Source organism: Peromyscus leucopus, chromosome 1 (genome assembly GCF_004664715.2).
Source record: "Peromyscus leucopus breed LL Stock chromosome 1, UCI_PerLeu_2.1, whole genome shotgun sequence".
Classification (NCBI taxonomy): domain Eukaryota; kingdom Metazoa; phylum Chordata; class Mammalia; order Rodentia; family Cricetidae; genus Peromyscus; species Peromyscus leucopus.
In genome coordinates this window covers 65,629,487-65,651,536 of record NC_051063.1, presented here as the reverse complement: position 1 = coordinate 65,651,536, position 22,050 = coordinate 65,629,487, and the positions used below count along the sequence as shown (strand labels likewise).

At 45.3% G+C, this 22,050-nt stretch overlaps 1 protein-coding gene across 3 annotated transcripts in view; it reads left to right on the top strand.

Annotated features, from left to right (window-relative positions):
- Ppp2r2d (protein phosphatase 2 regulatory subunit Bdelta) overlaps nucleotides 1–12,879 on the top strand; it is a 38,137-nt gene extending 25,258 nt beyond the window's left edge. The window contains exons 6-9 of one of the 3 annotated variants that reach the window (XM_028869231.2): nucleotides 1,429–1,606; nucleotides 2,576–2,740; nucleotides 4,544–4,805; nucleotides 12,046–12,879. In XM_028869231.2, the coding sequence (XP_028725064.1) occupies nucleotides 1,429–1,606; nucleotides 2,576–2,740; nucleotides 4,544–4,805; nucleotides 12,046–12,325 (885 nt within the window). In that variant the 3' untranslated portion in view covers nucleotides 12,326–12,879. The remainder of the gene's footprint in view (nucleotides 1–1,428; nucleotides 1,607–2,575; nucleotides 2,741–4,543; nucleotides 4,806–12,045) is intronic. The other 2 variants (XM_028869240.2, XM_028869251.2) reach the window with 2 other exon arrangements.
- The last annotated feature ends 9,171 nt before the right edge of the window (nucleotides 12,880–22,050 follow it).

The following is a 22,050-nucleotide window of genomic DNA, read 5'->3' as shown; positions in this document are numbered from 1 at the left end:
GCCTTACCTTCCCTGCCACCAGCTCCACCCCACTTGTGCACACAGCCCTTCACAAACACTGAGATCCTCTCCTCCCAGACCTCTGCATAGCCTATAAGCTCATGTGCTTATTGAGAAAACTCAGGTCCTACCAGGTCCGGTGTGATTTTATTCCAGGCTTCTTTGACAGAGTTAACCTGAATAAAACCTGTCTGATTGGTGGCCAAAGTGAACCATATGAGAGAGGTGATATTGCGTTGGCACAGTGTGAGGACAGAATCATTGGCCGGCAGTTCTGTGATATTCTTAGGTCTGTATTGGAGTTTCTGCTTCTCAGAGCTCAGAGTGAACCATCTGGCCTGAGCAAGAGATGGAGACATTAGTCTTTCAGGCATTTTTTCCCCTGTTATTTTAGTTCTTTTAACTGTGGTTAAAAGAGCCCTTTCAATTAGGATTGCGGTTGCTGCTGCTTTGGTTAGCTGGAAACAGTAGAGGATCATGGCAGTGTGTGTCTTAGCCCTGCACATTGTAGAACTGTCATTTGTGTTCTAGGGAACCCCAGGGTGTGGCCAGCACCAACCTAGGCTAAAATGAGAACAGCATCACTACACATTTACCTAGGCAGGCTCACTTTTATAGATTTGGACAGGGAAGACTCAATTGAGAGGTTCTTCTAAGCCTTTAAGTTTCTTAGTGTCTAGTTAAAGCAATAAAAATGACTCTAGCATTTGACCTTTACTGGAACCTTAGGCTTCCCTTCCCTGGATGAGAGAGATAGAAGCCTTTTTCTCTTCTCTCATGTGGTGCTGCTCCTTTAGACTAACTCTTAAGCCTGTGTTGGGCACAAGTGCTCTGGCTAGGCCATCTTTCTCCCTGTCTCTCCCTTTGCACCTAGCAGCTTATACCCCCAGAAGCCTCTGGGACCGTGGCACTGAGACCTTTACATGAAGGATTCAGACTGTAGTGAGCCCTACATCAGGAGGTAGAGCCTTCTCAGCCCAGAGGACCTCTTGCATGCTGTGTATTGATCCCTACATATGCATACACCCCACCTCTGTGGCCCATGAGTGGACACTGAAGCAGACTGCCAGTGCTATGAGAGCAGAAGTTTGTGCACTCAGCTATAAAGACAAGGTGTTGCTATCTCATGACTCAGCCCTGGTCACCAGAGAACTGCCAAGAGAATGGTACCTTGGTGACCTGGAGAACATTGATTAGGGCAGTTTACCTTCCTGTTTCCAACAAGGCCATATTACCTCTATATGGGAACAAGGAGGAATAGCTGTGAACAGATAGCTTTCCACTCTATATATACTCTGTAGCAGCTCTCCTGGTTTGAGGTGTTGCACAGCTCTAGTAAACTTCTGTTTATCCCTTTTCTTGTCTAAATACCATGTGCTATGCTGTTGTGACCTTTGTTTTGAATTCCTTTCTCCATTCCATTTTTAGGTTCCAATATTGAAGCCCATGGACCTTATGGTAGAAGCAAGTCCGCGACGAATTTTTGCAAATGCTCATACATATCACATTAATTCCATTTCAGTAAATAGTGATCATGAAACATATCTCTCTGCAGATGATCTGAGAATTAACCTTTGGCATTTAGAAATCACAGATAGAAGCTTCAGTATCCTTTACCAGGTACTGCCCCTTCTTGTTTCCATCATTATTGCGCAGTTACTTCTCATGGGCAGCTATAACCTGGTCCCTCAGACACTGACCTTTTGAATGCAGTATGTTCTAGAGTAGATCTTTGTGACTGGGTATTCCTAAAGATACATATCTCTGCCTGAACGTTCGTGTGAGAAACTTTCAGTCTCCTTGGATCAGCCTCTGCTACTGCCATCTGCCTCCCACCCCTTGCACTCAGGTGAACCATTCATGTCCTGCCTGACTGCTCTGCCATCAGGGGTTTGTCGGAGCTCTAAGCACTGTAGTTCTTGTCCCCGTAGAGGTCACAGTACTTATTCTTGCCCCAGGCTGCCTTGCTGTCTCATCACACAGTTTCTGTGAGGTCTCAGAGCCTTGACTCCCAGCTGCTTCTCTGGTGCTTTACCCTGTAACTCTGTCAACTTTCCATCTCCTTAACTTGAGGGTGTCATCAGACTCTGGGTCCCCTCTCTTCAGCAGCGTGACACTGACTGGGCAACTTGAGGCTCATACTGTCTCTAGTCCCTCTGGTTTCCTGTCTCTTAATTGTGGCAGCCAATGATACAATATAGACTCATACATTGCATTTTGTTTTTCTTAATTTCCATTGGCTGATCACCATGATTGACTTCTGCTGTGTTTGTATTGCTCTGGCAACTCTAAGCAAGCTCTTAAAGTCAAATAATTAGGAAAGCAAAATCATTTGTAATTTGATAATGTTTTATATTAGTTATAGATAGAAATATGTGTAGATGGCACTGCTTGCCTTTGTAGGTGTCATTCCGTGTGCTCTGTCATAGTCAGGCACTGTCCTGCGTCCACCTGAAGCCCCTTGCTATGGGCTCCTCTGTGGCAGTCTCCTGCAGCTCTTCCCTTAAGCCTCACTGCACAGTTGTCTGTCAAATTTCCCTTGGATGGCCAAGTATGCCTTAACATCGCACTCCAGACATCGTGGACATCAAGCCAGCTAACATGGAGGAGCTGACAGAAGTCATCACTGCCGCTGAGTTCCACCCACACCAATGCAACGTGTTCGTCTACAGCAGTAGCAAGGGGACCATCAGACTGTGTGACATGCGTTCCTCTGCCCTGTGTGACAGGCATGCCAAGTGTAAGTCTCCTAGGAATACCCTTGTTTTCCAGAAACTAGCTGTTTGCACTGGTGGACATCTTCCATGTCCTCTGCAGACCTGGAGCATGCTCATAAAGAGCTGCTCCAGCAGCTTTCCTCTGCTCTGCCTCAGCTTGGCATCTTCCCTGAGTTCCCCCTGACCTGGGTCCATCCAGGAGAGTACCATCATCATGGCCTCTTTTGTGTGGCAGGACCTGGGCCATAGCCATCAAGAGTGCATTCCACCTCTGTTATCTGTAGCTTTAAAGAACTGACCCAGGAGATAAAATGCTGTATGCCTGAGGCCCAGGAAGAGACTTGATCTCAACTAGAGGGTGGGGATGGAGGGTTGGAAAGATGGCTCACCTGTTAAGGTATGTACTGCTCTTAGATAGGACCTGAGTTTGGTTTCCACTACCCATTTCAAGTGGTTTACAACTGCCTGTACTCCAGCTTTCCAGCAAAAACAAAGCCACGCCCTTCTGGAGGAGCTTCAAATAAAGGTGCTCTAGAGGCAGAGGCAGGCAAACTTCCAGGCAAACTGTCTATAGAGTGAGTTCAGCCAGGGCTACATAGTAAGACCCTGTCCTAACAACAACAAAAACTCCAGTTCCAAGGGGATTTTTGTAAGACCCAACTTTAAAGCCTACTGTTGATGTCTGTGTTATTCTCATACACCATCTCAGAAAACCACCATGTATAACTGTCCGGTAGAGCTTCCCACTCTCATACTGGAGCACTTTTGCAAACAGGGAAGCAACTCTTGCTCAGCTACTCTGGAGTGCGGCACCGTGAAGTGTGTGCAGACCCAGGGGTGCTTAACAAAGTGTATCCATTGAGAAATGCTTCTCCTAAAGCCGAAGTGTATCATAGAATGCTGTTCCTGTTACAGTTCTGCAATGAAACGCTGCCAGGATGTGTAGCTTGGGTCTTCAGACGTGGTTCCCTCAGTGAACAACTTTAGGTTCCAAGAAGAGTTGACCTTGTCAGCACTACGTTAATTGAGTAAATGCTTAGTGTTGGCACTAGCTGGCTTCCAGTCTGTATGTCCCACGCAGAGCCAGCAAACATCACAAACGCCTACACAGAGAAGAATGAAGGAAACTCTGGAGAAGCTTCAAGTAAAGGAAATGTATCTCCCAACCTGAAGCATGATATGGCATGGGCATGGCTGTGTGCTGGGAGACCCAGTAGCTTGGGTAGAAGACCTCCCTCGGCAATGGGTACCAGGTGCAGGGAACTGTCGAGCTGCTGCAGACAAAGCTAGTTCTAAGAGGAAGCGATGATACTCTTCCATTCAGATCATGGTGGAGCAAGCCACTCACTGCAGTAGACAAACTCCTTTGCTCTCTGGACTGGTCCAGGAGTCCCATCGTGTAGCTAGCCACGATGTTGGCTTAAGTTAAGTGACACTCAGTCCTGCAAGCTCCGTGCCCTCCACATAGCAGGCTCTTTCAAGGGGCCCAGAGCACTGTGTTTGTGTGCTACATATATTCCTGTGGTGTGGTCAAATAGGCAGCACATCATGTCCCCAGCCCAGTGCCTTGAGGTTCAAACACTGGCAGTTGTGTTCCCATGCGTACTAAGGTGCTGGGTCCCCACAGGACTGTGGTCCAGGGTCTGCATGAATTTGAAGGCCTGTACCTTGCTGTGGGCACTGATGGTAGATGAAAGACAATCAGAAAGCTAAGGGAGTGAGGGTGACACCGAGTCCCCCAGGATCTCTGAGCAGCCCCTGCTGACTTTAGGATGGTAGTCTTCTGATGTAGCACAGTAGCTGAAAGTGCTCGCTTTGTTTTTCAGTTTTTGAAGAGCCAGAAGACCCCAGCAGTAGATCCTTTTTCTCAGAAATTATCTCGTCTATATCTGACGTCAAGTTCAGCCACAGTGGTCGGTACATGATGACCAGAGACTATCTGTCGGTGAAGGTATGGGACCTCAACATGGAGGGCAGGCCTGTGGAGACCCACCAGGTACATGAGTACCTACGAAGCAAGCTCTGCTCCTTGTATGAGAACGACTGCATCTTTGACAAGTTCGAATGCTGCTGGAATGGTTCAGACAGGTGAGGCTGCCGGTGTCATACCATGCTGGCATCCAAAGTGCTGGTTCTTTTCAGGGTCTCTAGCAAGCCCCTCAGACTGAGTGCTACCAGGAAGGGCATCTTAGTCAGTTGCAGGATGCTGATGGCTTTATTTGTTCTGTGATCTATCTCTGGAAAAACCAGTCATTTGAGCAGACCTTTCCTCACCAACAGTGCACCGTGGTTCATGATAGTTGTAGAGTGCTCAGTGAATGATTACACAGATAAGTGGAAGGAGGGAAGGGAGGAAGGGAGGGAGGGAAGGTAGGAAGGAGGGTCATCTATTAGTCCAAAAGGCTACCTTGCAGTTTGCCTCTATTTAGAGGGGTTTAAGAAACAAGCTACTACTGGGGCTGGAGAGATGGCTCAGAGGTTAAGAGCACTGGCTGCTCTTCCAGAGGTTCTGAGTTCAATTCCCAGCAACCACATGGTGGCTCATGACCATCAGTAATGAGATCTGGTGCCCTCTTCTGGCCTGCAGGGATACGTGCAGACAGAACACTGTATACATAATAAATAAATCTTTGAAGAAGAAAAAAAAAGGCTACAGCCCTCCTATAACTGCTGGGGCATGCTGCCTCAGTGCAGTCTTAGGCTGCATCATTTATCTCATACACATTCTGTACAGATCAAACTGTTTTTAGTGCTGCTGAGAGGTCTTTGAAATCATCCCAAAAGAAGTCATGTCTCAGATGATGTAATTAGATTCTCTGAGATCATCATTTTATAGAATTTCTGTTGAGAATTTAAGTGACTAGACACTGAAATGCCCTTCAACATAAATGGCTGGGATATAGTGGCACACAGTCTGAATTACAGCATTTTGTGCTAAGGCAGGACCACCACCAGTTCAAAGCTAGCTTGGGCTATACAGCAAGACCCTGTCTCAAAATGATCTCTAAATACCCAGAAACATTAGCTACAGTACAAGTACTTCATTAAGTAATAGTTGAGCTCACACACTAGAATTGCTGCCTCAGCCCCAAATGCTCATCCCTACAATGTGTCTCTATTTTGTACCCTTGCAGAACTTTGAGATCTGTTCTACCTGTGTGTTATGGGAGACCTACCTCACACTGAAGAGCTAAATGCTTGCCCAGGGGCAGAGCTGAGCATCCTTGGCAAATCTTTTCTTGGACTGCTCACAGATTAACTAGCATGCCAGTTTAGACGTTCAGAGGCCAAGCACTGCAGTCATCAGGCTAGAACAAGCAGCATGAGCTTCATGCTGGCATGGCTGCCAAAGTGATTTGTGGGCCTGCCATAAACCTTGAGGCTCTGAGTCTGGCATTGCAGCCAACTTATCCTGAGCTGGAGGAGAAGTGGGTTGGTTACTGTTTTTACAGCATGCAGACTCTATTTAATACCCTCTTCCTTAAGGTTCATGAATGTAGAAAGCATTCATGAATATTTTAAAACTCAATGAAAAGCTTGCAAGGCTGCTTCACGGTGTGTGTTGTGTTCCCCCACCCCACCCCAGCTCTCAGGACTCTACCAGTATGAAATCAGTTAAGCTCACAGGGAAAATTTATCAAGTGTATTCAGGAAAATGCTGTCACACGCAACAGAAACAATAGAGTTTCTAGGAATCTTCTTTATATTGTTTGTTTTTACTTTGACTGACAGGGTCTGATATATCCCAGGCTTGCCTCAAACTCAAGATTTAGTTGAGGATGGCTTTGAACTCTTGATCCTCCTGCCTTCACCTCCCATGTGCTAGGATTATAGATGTGTTACCTCGCCCAATTTATGTGGTACTAGGAATCCAGCCCAGAGTTTCATGCATTCTAGGCAAACACTCTGCCAACAAAATTACATCACTATGTCCTCGGCCCTTTTTTCTTTTTGGCACAGGTTCTTGCTTTGTAGCTTGGAGGGCCTTGAACTCACGATCCTTTTACCTCAGCCTCCTGAATTATGGAATTAGAGGTGTCCACTACCACACTTGGCATAACACCTAAGAATTCAAATGTAGTTAAGTCTAAGTTACAGATTATAAAGTAGGTTACAGATCTGAAGTAGGTGCAGATGAAAGGCAGAACCAAAAAGGTGAACAAAGAACAAAAGACTATTAAAATGTTCTAGGAGATTTCTAGCACAAACAACTTCTAGAAATGAGAGATACAACAGAACCCAGTCTAACTAAAGATTGATCAACTACAAGGAAGATCAGAAGTTACCCATAATACAACTCCAGAGCCCAAAGAGCTGGGAAACATGACAGTTAAGAAATATGGAAGTAGGGCTGGAGAGATGGCTCAGCAGTTAAGAGCATTGGCTGCTCTTCCAGAGGACCCAGGTTCAATTCCCAGTCACCCACATGGCAGCTAACAACTGTCTGTAACTCTAGTTCCCTGGGGTCTGACATCTTCACACCAATGCACATTAAATAAAGTTAAATAAATTATTTTTTAAAAAAAGAAAAAGAAATATGGAAGCATGGTGGCATGTCCTTGTAACACCAACACTGGGAAGCTGAGGCCTGGGCTACATATTGAGACTCTGTCCTTAAAATGATGACAACAATGTACTGAGGCTGTAGAAATGGCTAGGTGGTTAAGAGCACTAACTGCTCTTCTAGAGGACCTCAGTTCAATTCCCAGCCAGCTCACAACTGTCTGTAACTCTACTTCCAGGAGATGAAAGACCACTTTCTGGCCTTCTTGGGCCATAGGCACACATATGGTATCTACATACATGTAAGCAAAATACCCCAACACATAAAATAATTTTTAAAATTTTAAAAGGAAACAATATCAAGTGCAAAGAAGATACAATATGCCATACAGCCAACTGGAGAGGAGTCTCCAAAACTTTAGGGCTTTTGAAGGAGCTAGTATTAGACTGATGATAAATCTCCCGCTATATGATTAGTACATCCTAATTTTAAAATAGTAATGTCCAGAGGTTTTCAGCAGCTCATCCAGGAAGCACAGAACTCCACAGCAAAATAAGTGCAAAGGTAACCTGTCCACATCATAATGAAATTACAGGACACCAGAAGTGGATGTTAAAAGTGGTCTGATGGGGCTGGAGAGATGGTTCGGTGGTTAAGAGCACTGGCTGCTCTTCCAGAGGACCCGGGTTCAATTCCCAGCGCCCACATGGCACCTCACAACTGTCTCTAACTCCAGTTCCAGGGGATCTGACACCCTCATACCAATGTACATAAAGTAAAGTTTAAAAAAGTATTTTTTAAAAAAGACTTATTAAAAGTGGCCTTAAAAAAACACACACTATGCAGAGTGAATGTTGAGGCTGAAAACATACTTCTCCACAGAAGCTGCCTAACTCGGTTCTGTGTGACATCAGAATCCATGAGCCTGGTGAGTTCATAAAGAAAAGGTTTGTTTAGCCTCTGGTTTGGCCCACAGTTTTAGAGACTGAAAGTCCTAGATGAAATAGTTTGATCTGTTCAGTCTCTAATGAGCATCACATGACAGGTGTCAGAGAAAGAAATCACATGGCAAGAGGACGCAAGAAAACCAACAAAGCCAGACTCACTTTCTGTTCCTACAGAACTAACTGACTTCAGGAGTTAGAAAACCATTGTACACTTAGTGAAAGTTCTGGAGTAAGAGCTGAAGAAAGTCACCACAGGGTGTCCTTCAGCAGGACAGAGATCTAGGTGAACATCATGGATGCCAGTTGTAAGTAAAGTTGATGCCTTGTGACCCTATGGACGAAATGGTATTAACTTGTCCTGGGTAGGCAAAAACCAGAGCCCTCCCCACACTGCAGTAAATAAGGCCGGTGTGTTTAAAGACGGGGAGAAAATTCAGGAGAGCACATTTGCAGGGTCTGAAAATGGAAACAAGGCCTCAGAAGCCCAGGTCTGGAGGAAAAACATTACAGAATTTAACTGCATTAAAAATAATAGCCACAGGCTAGAGAGATAGCTCAGTGGTTAAGAGGATTCACAGCTCTTGCAGAAGACTAGTTCAGTTCCCAGCACCCACTTGGCAGCTTAAAATCACTTGAAACTCAAATATTTGGGAATCCAATTCCCTCTCTACAGGCATCTGCATGTGTATGATGCACACACACAATAATACTTTAAAAATAAAAAGGAGAGCCAGCCAAGAATAGTGGTACACCTCTTCAGTCCCAGCATTGAGGAGGCAGAGGCAGGAAGGTTTTTGTGAGTTCAAGAATAGCCTGGGCTGCATAGACCCTGTCTCAACCAAAAAAAAAAAAAAAAATCATTGTTGTGGCGATAGCTCAGTTAGTAAAGTACTTTCCATGCAAGCATGAGGATCTGAGTTTGGATCCATGCCACCACCTAAAAGCTAACTATGGCAGTGCATAGCTGGCTTCCCAGATGCTCCAGCATCTGGGATTCAGTAACCCTGTCTGAAAACAGTAAGATGGTGGGGCTGGAGAAATAACACAGCAATTAAAAACACTATCTTTTTTTCCCCAGAGGACCCAGGTTCAGTTCCAGCACCACATGGTAGCTCACTGTAACTTCAGTTCTAGGGAGATCTAAAATGAAACCCTCCTCCAGTCTCTAGGGGCAGTAGGCACACAATTGGTGTACAGATGTACTCACATGCAGAACAGGCACCCACCGGAAATTTTTATTTTTAATGAAGTGACTGAGAAAGAGACATGAGATCAACCAAAGACCTCCAGGTTCATGTGCATGCACATGTACCAACACACAAGTGCACATATAAATATAAAAAATAGTAGCCATGGAGATAAATGTTCATAATATATGAAGAATTACAAGTTTAAAAGAGTGACCACCAGGTATGGTGTGCATGGCTTTAATAGCACCTTGAAGACAGAGGCAGGTAGATCTCTGAGTTCACAGTCACACTGATCTACATAGTGAGCTCCAGGGCAATTAGAGCTACACTATAAGAACCTGCCTCAGAAAATAATAATGACTACTAGTTTGCTTTAGAAGAACAAAGTGGGAATAATGGCCAATGGTATTACCCTGCCTCCTGTAGTACTCAGGTAACAGCAGTGTGCTGGAAGAATTTTGCATATAAAGACAAGAAAATGTTATCAACCAGCCTGCTCAGTGGCCTCTGGAGAACATACAGCTAAATTACCTATGTGTAATAATAAAAGGCCCTGGGCATCAGTGAACAGACTGGCCTGGATCACAGAATTAGGAACAGGACTCAGGGTATAGCTAAGTGGTAAAGCACCTGCTGAATGTGGAGAGGTCCTGAAATTGGAATCCCAGCAACAAAAAAAGACCTGTAACTATTCAAAATACATCTGCATGGAAGTTACATCCATTTGCTTTTCGGGGAAATTGCCTTTCTGGGAACGGTGGGAGGTATCCTTCTAGAGAGTAGAATTTAACTATCTCAGAGATGACACATCCCCAAGACTATGCAAAGTTCTAGTAATGTTTGCTCAGTCCATTCATTCCTGGGGTCTCTCCTCCATCTGCTTGCCCAGAAGCTTCTCCATGGGTCCCAGTGAACTGGAGTGTAGTCTTTGGTACAGTCGCTGTCCGTGCCTGGTACCCTGCTGCTATGAAGCACTGCCTTGCTCTGCTCCATCTGCTTTGTTTTGGTCCCTGGGCAGGGGCAGACCTGACACTTGCTACCATGATTCTCTTGCTGCCCTCAGGTGCTGGGAAGGTCAGGAGATGCCTACTTTAGTGCAGGCACTGTCTGTCCTCATAAAGGACACCTGCTGGTTATTGTTTCACACCCATGCTGATGAGAAGATACTTCTTCCTGCTGGGTGGTGGCAGTGGTGCGCACGCCTTTAAGGCAGGAGTTTGAGGCCAGCCTGGTTTACAGAGCAAGTTCCAGGACAGGCTTCAAAGCTACACAAAGAAATCCTGGAGTAGGAGAGCTTGAGGTTTTCCAAGGAGAGGACAGATGTGGTTGGTTGGTCTTCACTTGCCAGGGAAGTCAGAGGGCAATGTGGAGTGTAGTTTTTTGGTTTTGAAATAGTATTATGTATTGTGTAGACCAAGCTTGCCTCTATTCACTGTATAAGTAGGTGTGTTGGCACACAGCTGTATTCCTTGCACCTACAGGAAAATCAGGAGTTTGTGGTCATCCTCCTCTACATAGCAAGTTTGAGGCCAGCATGAGCTACATGAAATCTTATCTCTATAACACAAAACAAAATCCTCCCTGTATGGCACCTGCTTGTAATCCCATCAGTGGAACATAATTCCCACGGGGACAACAGACACATAATATCACGGGCAAGCTGGGCAGCTAGACTAGTTAGAATCAGGGCAGTCCAATTCAGTGAGAAACCCTGTCTCAATAAGTAACTTGAAGAACAATTAAGGAAGAAACTTGTCAGCCTCGGCCTGCATGCACATATACAGTTAAATGACTTGCAAACCAAATGCACATTACTCTTTCCAAGTCGTGGATCAGATTGCTACTCTGACTCCTGCCTCAGCTGTCTGAGTGGTAGGTAGGATTACAGATGTGCACCATCCACTGAACCAGGCTTTGAAAGAAACTTAGAAATTAAATTAGTCACATTGTTTGATAAATGAGTTAGCCTCCATTGGGAAATATGACTGGCATATGACCAGCTTTGACTTAAATTATTGATGAGACACTAAGGCTTAAGGTAAACTATCAGTTCTTGACTAAGACAGATGGGATTTGTTGTTGTTGTTGTTGTTGTTGGGGGGGGGGGGTTGGTTTTTTTTTTTTTTTTGAGACAGTCTCTATTACATAGACCTTGGTGCCCTGGGCCTCTCTATATAGACCAGGCTTGGCCTCAAACTGACAGAGATATGCCTGCCTCTGCCTCCCAAGTGCTGAGACTAAAAGTGACTTGGACAGAGTTAGTTTTCCTCCTCTTCCTCTTCTCTTTCCTTCCCCTACCCTACTCTCCCTACATTCTACTCCACCGCCTCTGTCTCTCCTCTCCCCTCCCTTTCTGTTCATTAGTTTGATTAGGAGAAGTGGAGGAGTTCCGTCCCCAGCCCCCATGTCTGACAGCTCACGACCTCCTGGAAGACCCTCAGGGGTGGGGTGGGGGGTGTGGGCTCTGACACTTCCTTCTGGCCTTCATAAGCATGTGTTTAAAATGATGGGCCCATGACTTGTTACTTGGACATGAAAATCTGTGAATTCACTGGAGAACCTGCACTGCGTTTCTTTCCTCATAGTGTAGAAATTGGGGCTCGTGGAGCGTCCATGCTTCATGCCATTGCCCTGGGTGCTTCTCGCTCTGCGGGGTGCTCAGTGTCCCTCTTTTCTCTCCCGAACAGTGCCATTATGACGGGGTCCTACAACAACTTCTTCAGAATGTTTGACAGAAACACTCGGAGGGACGTTACACTGGAGGCCTCCAGAGAGAACAGCAAACCCCGAGCCAGCCTGAAGCCCCGCAAAGTGTGTACAGGGGGGAAGAGAAAGAAAGACGAGATTAGCGTGGACAGTTTGGACTTCAATAAGAAGATCCTTCACACAGCCTGGCACCCCATGGAGAGCATTATTGCTGTAGCTGCCACCAATAACTTGTATATATTCCAGGACAAAATTAATTAAGGAAACTGACTGGAGGACCAAGTGCTGTCTTGCATAGTTAAGCCGGTCGTTTTCTATCAAAGAAAAGGCATTGTCCTCTCCATTGAGAATAGTGACGCACCTCCACTTCCCTCATAGACACAGGAGAAGAAGGGTCTCAGCTGGAGTCTTGGGAGAGATGAGTGCTGCTGCTGAAGGGAAAACCTACTCGACGCTAAATTGGTGGACTTTGTTCAATAAAGGCCGTTACTCAAATGTATTTATTTAAGTCTGAGCCTTCCTTTCCAATTTATAGACCAAAAAACTAACATCTGAGAGGAAAAAAATCTCATCACATCTCTCTCCAGCTCTCCCCTCTGTCTCTGCCATCCATCCCTGGGCCTTAACCTGGACATGGTGTGGCCACCGCCCACGTTCCTCTCTGGCCCTGGAGCCCCAGTGGACTGCATCACCACTGGTGCAGGGATCCGCCCGAGCAGGCTCAGGCAGCTTTACTCACCCACTGTACCTGCCATCACACCTCTGTGGAGCTACTTAATAAACACAACACACTGTGAAGTGTTTTTAAACCCAAACGCCATTGCAGCCTTTTTCTTTGTTTCAGTTGCACATAATGAAATTATTCAGAATATTGCACTTTGGAACAAATTGAGCACTTTTTGCCTTTGGCAGAATGGTTGAGTCCGTACAGATTCTAAATGTAACTATCCTAAATTGCCACTTGGTTTCTCATCTTGGGAAGCCATAATTGGGTCCACCTCTGAAAAAGAAAATTACATGAAAGAGCAACAGAATTGTTGCTAACAGATTAACGCCTGGTTTAAAGTAGATCCCAGAGTCACTACATTTAGTGTGTATGTACTTTTTTTTTTAAGTACTTTGAAGAAAATATACTTTTAAAATATTGGTAAGATTATATGCATGCTAGATTTTATACTGTATCTCAGTAGACCTCAACAACTGTAGCTGGGATATGATGCCACCTGTACCTATGATTCATTTTAAAATACCTTGGAAATCAGGTCAAGATTTCCTGGCAAGAAATGTAAAAGTTAAAAAGAAAAAGAAACGGAGAAGTTAAAATATAAAAGTTTTTTAAAAAAATTAAAAAGTTAAAAAAAAAAAAAAAGTAAAACTACCAACACTTGGTCTGGCAATGGTGACTAACGATTTTAATCTCAGCACTTGGGAGATAGAGGCAGGGGTTAAAGGCAGGCAGATCTCTGAGTTCAAGGCCAGCCTGGTCTACTATCAGCACTTAGTGTTTTTGAAAGTCAACCAATGAGCTCCTGCAGGTCGGGGAGCTGGGCCTGTGCCTGCTAAGTAGGAAGGTGTGCTGATGACTGCTGATCACAGAACTAATGTTAATACCACTCCCTTTCACACTGAGTTCAAGATTGAAAACCTACAAGTATTTTTACCTAAAAGTAATCACACTCTCTGCCAGGCGTGGTGGAACATGCCCCTAATTCCAAAAGCAGGAGGCAGGAGCAGACATATCTCTGTGGTTTTCCAGTTCAGCCTGGTCTACATATCTAATACCAGGCCAACCAAGGATACATATGGAGACCCTGCCTCAAAGAATAAAAGTAGCTAGGTGTAGTGGCACACGCCTTTTATCTCAGGACTAGGGAGAGCAGAGGCAGGCAGATCTGGATGAGTTTGAGGCCAGCCTGGTCTACATAGTTCCAGGACAATCAAGACTGTATAGTGAGACTGTCAAGGGGGAAAAAAAAGTGTCCTGGATCTTGATTGTAGCAGCTTACAGTGTCTGAGATAAAGCCAAGTTATAAGCATCAGTCCCAGTACCCAAGGAAAAACAGTCCTAATATAGCAGGACTGTATGCTGTCTGTTCTGCCAAAAGGTTTGATACATTCCAATGTTAACCTGCATTTGCACTGGGGTATTTAGAAAACTTTCCATGCCATCCACTTGTAGAGGAGGCAGAATAGAGGTGAGCATGCAGCTTGTCTGAGCTTAGCTGTCCCCTCACAGCCCTGGACCTGCGTGGTCTCTTCCAGGGAGTCCAGGCTCTCCCACCTCTGGACTCCCTGTGTTGCTGTAGTATAGGCTATCAGGTGCTTTGGATGCAGTTACTAGTGTTGGCTAAAGAGTCGTTTCTGACAAATAGGCACTCTCTGAAGGCCTGTTTTGTTTCCATACACGATTCTTAACTGCTACAGCCCAGGCTGGCCTCAAACTTGAGACCCCTCTGCTTCAGTCTCCCAGGTACATGTCACCATGCCTAGCCTAAAGAAGGCAAGAATCCTACAGTTTTCAAGTTTAAATTGGTCTTATTATATTCAAACTTGGAATGCCTAGCATTTCTTCCTCTAGAATATTGCCTTTAAGAAAGCAGTTTCTGTCTGAGAGGTGGTGGTGCACACCTTTGATCCCAGCACTCAGGAGGCAGAGGCAGGTAGATCTCTGTGAGTTCGAGGCCAGCCTGGTCTACAGAGTGAGATCCAGGACAGGCTTCAAAGCTATATAGAGAAACCCTGTCTCAAAAAAAAAAAAAAAAAAAAAAAAGACCAGTGTCTGTCAAATGTTTCATTGCTGTGCTTCTGGGCTGAGGACCTAGACAAGAAAAATCATGTGGATTTGTTTTGGAGAGACAGACAGGTCTTACTGTGTGGCACTGGCCTGGAACTCTGGAGCAGGCTGACATCAAACTACAGCATCCTTAAGTGCCTCTGCCTCCTGAGTGCACCACTGGCGTACATGTGGAATTTTTTATTTTGAGACAGGGTCTCGATCCCTAGCAAGCCTAGAACTCTGCTTAGTCCAAGTTGGCCTCAAGCTCAGAAATCCTCCTGCTTCTGCCTCCACAGTGCTGGGGTCAAAGGTATGTAGCACCACAAGCACCCTATACATTTGAATTTAAACATGCATTTTTGCCTAAAGGAATGCAATCCGAATACATTGGAGGAGGAGCAGGAGTATTAAGTCATCCACTGATATAATGAGTTAAGCCAACCTGGGCTACATGAGACCCTGGGGGAGGGGTACCTAAGCATGATGGCATACACCTTTGATGCCAGCACACAGGAGGCAGAGACTGATAGATCTCTTGAGTTCAGCCAGCCAGGATTACATAGTGAGACCCTGTCTCAATTTTTTTTTAATTAATTAAAAGAGGCTGAAGAAATAACTCAGCAGTTAAGAGCACCCGCTACTCTTGCACGGGACCTTAATTCACTTCCCAGCACCCAACATGTGGCTCACAACCTGCTGTAACTCCCAGTTCCAGGGGGCTCAGTGCCCTGGAAGTACCAGGCAGGCAGGCAGGCATATGCATGTGCATAAACTCAGGCTAACCACTCATACACAGATAATAAGAGATCTTTTTTAAATTTTTTTTAAAATTTTTTTTCTGCCAAGAAGTGGTAGTGCACGCCTTTGATCCCAACACTTGGGAGACAGAGGCAGGCGGATCTCTGAGTTTGAGGACAGCTTGGTCTACAGAGCAAATTTCAGGCCAGAGCTACACAGAAACCCTGTCTTGAAAAAATCAAATTTTTCTAAAGTTGTTCTTCATGATGCAGTTGTGTATCAGTCATGTCATTTGACAAGCTATTGATAGTTGCATTCATCAGTGGCAGTAAAACAGATGCCAAGTAGAAACTATCCCAGAGGTCCTGGGACAGCCTTCCCGGCTGTTGAAAGTGGAGGAATGGGGGTGCCTGGCACTGTTCTGTGCTGTTACTCTTAGGTCCTGTCCCACTTGCCATGCCTGGAAAGTTCTTGTCCAGAGCTAAGTGTGGCAGCTGGCTTCTAGTCAGACGTCACACACTGCTCTCCTCAGCTGAGGGCCTGCAGTGGGAGCCCCGCTCATAGTGAGACCCAGTGGAGGAATGGTGGGTACCTGCTGTGTGCCTGGCATCATTATTCTGTGCCGGTGCTGTTAGGCCCAGCCCCAGCTACCATCCCTTTAAAGTCTAAAGAGCCAAGGTTCTTGTGTAGGCTAATGTGATGGCTAGCTGCTTATCCCTGGACATTGCAGATAGATAAAATACCCAAGGGTGCTGTGAAGGGGTCATTCTCTGCATGCAGCATGGCTAGAGAAGAGAACGGGCAAAATTCCATTCTGGGGAGCTGTCTGCCAGGTGACAGTGGGACGTGGATGGTGCAGGTCGCAGCACTTGTAGGGACTCAGCAGCACTTGCAGGGACTTGCTGCTCGCAGGCAGTTCAAGGCCAGCTTCATCTACATAGCAAGTTCTAGGACAGCCTGGACTACTTCAAGAGACCCTGTCCCTAAAACTAGAAACCTGACATTCCCACCTGGTCTGCCTGCTCCTGCCTGTAATTCCATCACTTGTTCTGCCTCAAGTCCCACATGCATTTCCTGAGGTATGTGTCACTCAGGACCAGCAGAGAGATTTTTGAGGCAAAGCAACAAGGAAATGATCAAAAGGGTGATGTCTCCAGTCCAGGAAGAGCCAATGTGGTCTGGAGCTCTCTCCCCAAAGTGGTCCTGCACAACCGGTTTTTGTTTTTTGTTTTTTTTTTTTTAAGATTTATTTATTTGTTATGTATACAGCATGTATGTCTGCAGGCCAGAAGAGGGCACCAGATCTCATTACAGATGGTTGTGAGCCACCATGTGGTTGCTGGGAATTGAACTCAGGAACTCTGGAAGAGCAGTCAGTGCTCTTAACCTCTGAGCCATCTCTCCAGCCCCCACAACTGGTTTTATGTCAAGTAAAAAAACTAACATTTTAAAAATGGAAACTAGTACCTACATATACCCAGAGCAGACAGGACCCTGAGCTATCAAAATGATGGGGTTAGAACTCCTGAAAGTGTCATGAAGTCAAGTGTTAGGTTGAAAAACAAAATCTTGGTGTGCAAGAGCATTATTCTAAAGAAAGCTTTTGGACTCAATTTTGCGGCTGTTTTGAGATGATGATTAAGTGAAATGAGGCTTTGGTGGCAGTCCTGAGCTGATGAGTGACTGAAGGCAGCATGTCCAGTTCGTAGTGTCCAAACAGTTGTTTGGAAATACTTTTGAAAGCTTTTGATTTTTGCAAAGCTTGTGGTCTGACGTTGGGTCTTGCACAGTTCAAGTACTCAGGCACAAAATCGTGTCCACCACTTAGACCTCACGCCATGGCTTGAGCAGCATGGCTCCTGGCTCTTGTGGCTGGAGGGCACTGTACAATGGCCCTACGCCAAATGCCACCCTGGGAGGGGCACAGCCAAGAGTGAGAGGTGGCAGCATTGTCACAGAACAGAGCTTCAGGGACTTGGCCAAATTCCACCATCACAGTAGTACTTATTTTCAGGTTATTAGGTGAACTGGGTGTTGTAAAGCATGCCTGTACTTGGGAGGCTGAGGCATGATATACAATGAAATCATGCCTCAAAAAGGGTCGGGGCGGGAGAGGGATAGGAAAGCACATCTTTAATCCCAGTGCTCTAGGATGTGGAGGCAGGCAGATCTCTGTGAATTTGAGGTTAGCCTCGTCTATGTAATGAGTTCCAGGACAGCCAGGGCTACATAGAGAGACCCTGTCTCAAAACAAATGCTTTAAACTCATCTCTTTATCTCAGGCCACAAACTCACTATGTAAACCAAGAATGACTGTGAACCTCCTGTCTCTACCTCCGGAGTGTTACCACACCCGGTTTGTGGTACTGGGGATCAAACCTAGGGCTTTGCAAATGCCAGGTGAGCACTCTTGTCAGCTGCTGAGCTACATGACCCAGATCTTGTTTTACCTTGCCGTGTTTCCCAAGCTGGCTTGAATTTGTGATCCATTTCCATATCCCAAGTGCTGGGATTACAGGCAGGTGCCACCACACTGCCCAGTTTTAGAGATGTTTTTTTCTTCCTTCCTTTATAGTCCTGACTTGGTTTTGGTTTTTTTTTTTGAGACAGGGTCTCTCTATAGTCCTGGCTGTCCTCAAACTTACAGAGATCTGCCTGGCATCTCTGACATATGAAACCATGCCCAGCAAAATTCGGTTTTTTCTTTTCTCCCTCTCCTCCACCTTTTTTGTTTGTTTGTTTTGTTTTTTGAAACAGGGCTTCTCTGTGTAGCCCTGGCTGTCCTGGAACTTATTCTGTAGACCAGGCTGGCCTCAAATTCTTGAGATCAGCCTGCCTATGTCCCCGACCCCATGCTGGGATTAAAAGCATGTACTGCCACCACCACCTGGCTAATGGGTTTTTTTCTTAATTAAAATTTAAAAAGTACTGTATAGACTTTGAAGTCCTCAAAGGAGTAAGGAAGGTCTTGCCCTGCTTCTGACCCTTGTATATTCTTGAATGTGTTTTCAGATTTTTAGACATCCCAGTTTTAGGTAAGGGTAGCTACACCTGTTACTTCACAGTTCTCCACTCTCTCCACAGCAGTCAAGGCCACAACTCTGACCAGAGGGCATGTATCTCAGAATCTACACTTCCAGAAATGTTCTGATGCTACCAGCCCAGGACCACTGTGAGTAAAGGGCACTATTTACTTGTTTTGTGGAACAACTGGGAAAAAGATGAGACCATCTTTTTTTAAAAAACTGACAAGAGCTGGGTACATGTGTGGAGGTCAGAGACCAACTTGTAGGAATCTGTTCTCACAGGTCCAGGGCTAGGACTCATCAGGCTTAGCAGCAAGCACCTTTATCCCCTAAACCATCCTGCTGGCCCCAGAACATCTCTTCTTGCAGTTCTGTAGTTTGCCTAATGGTAATTTTCCATTCCCATCATCCCCTCCTTTTGTATTAACTTGGAATTCTGTTAGGAAGAATGCTACCTGGTCAAACATGTATGGATTGAAGGGTACCTGTTTTATGCTGTGGGCAAAAAAGCGTATGTGATCATGACCTCACAACTCACATGGCCAGCTGGGACCCTTCAGGATGGGCACACAGGTATCTCCAACTTCAGTGGCTACTATCTGAGCTCTTCCTTTCTGGCAAGTTCCAGACTTATCTTCCTCTAATTATTGACTTCCTCAGTGAGCCAGGCTTTTCTCGTTAGAGTGTGACACTAAATGTAGGATCTATGTTTAGTGTCACTGTGTCCAAGGTGCCCTAAGCTGAAATGGCTGGACCCATTTCATCTTTCATCCAGTTAGATCCCACCATAGGCTTCAAGCAGCCTACTCCAGCCTGATTTCTTTGTAGAACAGATCAAAGACTGAGCTTTAATTACCCTTAACTTACTTTTTTACTCAGTATTAATATACACAACCTAGTTTCACGGTGCAAACTTTACTCAGGCAAGAAAACACCTGTTTACTATGATGTCCTTGTAGGATCTAGTCCAGACACTACTTGCCAGCTACTGGGCTCCTGCTTGTCACCCAGCCCCTCCGACAGCATGCTTTTGTAATTCACTTCACTTGTAATTCAGTGAAGTGCCCTTGTGTACTTATGTCTGCCCTCCCCCACTCCTTCCTATCCGCCCACTCCACCCACCACTCCCTGCCTCCTATGAACATCACATCCCATTCACTTCTGGCTTATTCATCTCAGATTTTTACACAAATGAGGAAGCGTGCTCCACTGTCTTCAGCTCTTTTCTCCTCAAGATGAGTATTTCTTTTGGGTTGAGCAGTACTGTGGGCTCAACTCCAGGTCCATTAGCTGGAGTTGGAAGACTGTCAGAATGTGCCAGCAGGGTGAGCTGGCCAGCAAGCTTCCCAGCCTTTGACTTACAGGGAGGCCTGTCCACTGGGCAGTTTGGCTTCTTCCCAGTATACAGCCTGGGGTCCAAGAGAAAGTGCCCCAATAGAAAAGTGCAGCTGCCTGCATTAAATCTGGATGGACCCAGGAACTAGGCTACATCACTTTGTCTTTGTCCTACCCATCAACTTTTCCAGAGTTCCAGGGGAGGGAGCATACACACCCATCAGAAACTACAGAGTAGACCTGCTTTAGAACCATCAGATTTCCGAGATCAAACCTTCATCTTCAGCACCCTTTTAACAGTCATGTTTTGCTTGCATTTTTCATGTTCTATTTGCTATGTCGCAGGAATCCATCAGTTCCTTCTATCTTAGCAGCATGCTCCTTGTGCCATGGCTTTGTGAACCAGCCTTTTCATCCTGCACAGGTACCTCAGAGGCTTAAATATGTTCATATTCTTGTGCTTTTTTATTTTGAACCTGTTTAATAGCACTTTCCTATGTAGACCAGACCGTAGGAGAATATTAACTATGTAAAGGTGTGTTGCATTTGTTTAACTATGTGAAGATGTGTTGCTGTTTCACCTTGCCTAAGGTATCTGACTGGTCTAATAAAAAGCTGAATGGCCGCCGGGCAGTGGTGGCGTACGCCTTTAATCCCAGCACTCGGGAGGCAGAGCCAAGCGGATCTCTGTGAGTTCGAGGCCAGCCTGGTCTCCAAAGCGAGATCCAGGAAAGGCGCAAAGCTACACAGAGAAACCCTGTCTCGAAAAACCAAAAAAAAAAAAAAAAAAAAAAAAAAAAAAGCTGAATGGCCAATAGCCAGACAGTAGAAGGATAGGCGGGGCTGGCAGAGAGAATAAGTAAGGGGAATCTAGGCTCAAAGGAGAGGGAGAGCCAGGGGCCAGCCAGACATGGAGGAAGCAGGAAAGTAGGACATAGAAAACGAAAGGTAAAAAGCCCCGAGGCAAAACATAGATGAAGAAAAACAGGTTAAATTAAGTCATAAGAGCTAGTGGGACAAGCATAAGATAAAGCTAAGCATTCATAACTAATAAGTCTCTGTGTCATAATTTGGGGTCTGGTGGTCCCAAAAGGCCTGCTACGCCAGACTGGCCTCAATGTTGTGGTCCTTCTGCCTCAGCTCACAGTGTAGAGTGCTGTGAATTAGAGGGAGGCATGAGCTTATTTTGCAATTCTTAAGGTCTTCAGGGGAAAGTTCTGACAATTCAAAACAAAGTGCTTATGTTGGCTTCTTGATGGGGTTTTTGTTGTTTTTTCTTTTTTCTTTTTTTTCTTTCCAGATCTTTGAAATATACCACATGCATGAAGATCCAAGGTGTTAGATCTCCTAGCTAGAGTTCTACACCAGTGCTCTTCTTAACCACTGAACATCCCTCCAGCCTGCCCTGGGTTTTAAGGTACTGCCCAGGTCTTCTCCACAGTTGTAACCATCTGCACTTCTGCCATGTCACATTCTACACTGTTAGCTCAAACCTGCAAGTCAGTATAGTTCTGCATCATCAACCGCATTAATTAGTGGCCAAAGCAGTTTTGAGTCAAAACAATTGGATTTTGCTACATTTCAAATTTGTTATTCAGTAACTGAACAGTAGTAGTTATGTTTAAATGGATGAGTGTTTTGCCTGCATACATATCTGTGTAAGACTTCTGTGTCTGGTGCCTGCAAAGGCTAGAAAAGGGGCATCAGACCTAGGACTGGAGTTACACATGGTTGTGAACCACCCATGTGGGTGCTGGAAATGAAGCCCGGGTTCTCAGAAAGAGCAGCCAGTGCTCTCAACCACTGAGCCAGCTCTCAATCCCCCAGGCAGTCATTTTTTTATATAAGCAGTCTGGTTGTGGTGGGACAAGCCTGTGATCCCAGAGGCAGAATGATTCTAGATTACTTAGTAACTTTCTCACAAAACAAACATACATACCTAGACTAGAAGCATAAAGGTGTGCAGGGCAAGGTAGCTCACACCACTAATCCTAGCACTCAGAAGGCAGAGTTCTCTTGAGTTCAAGACCAGCCTGGTCTATATAAAGAAAGAGTTCCTATCGCAAAGAAAAAATCTTTTCACTAAAGCCATTTGGAAGTATATTTCTGAC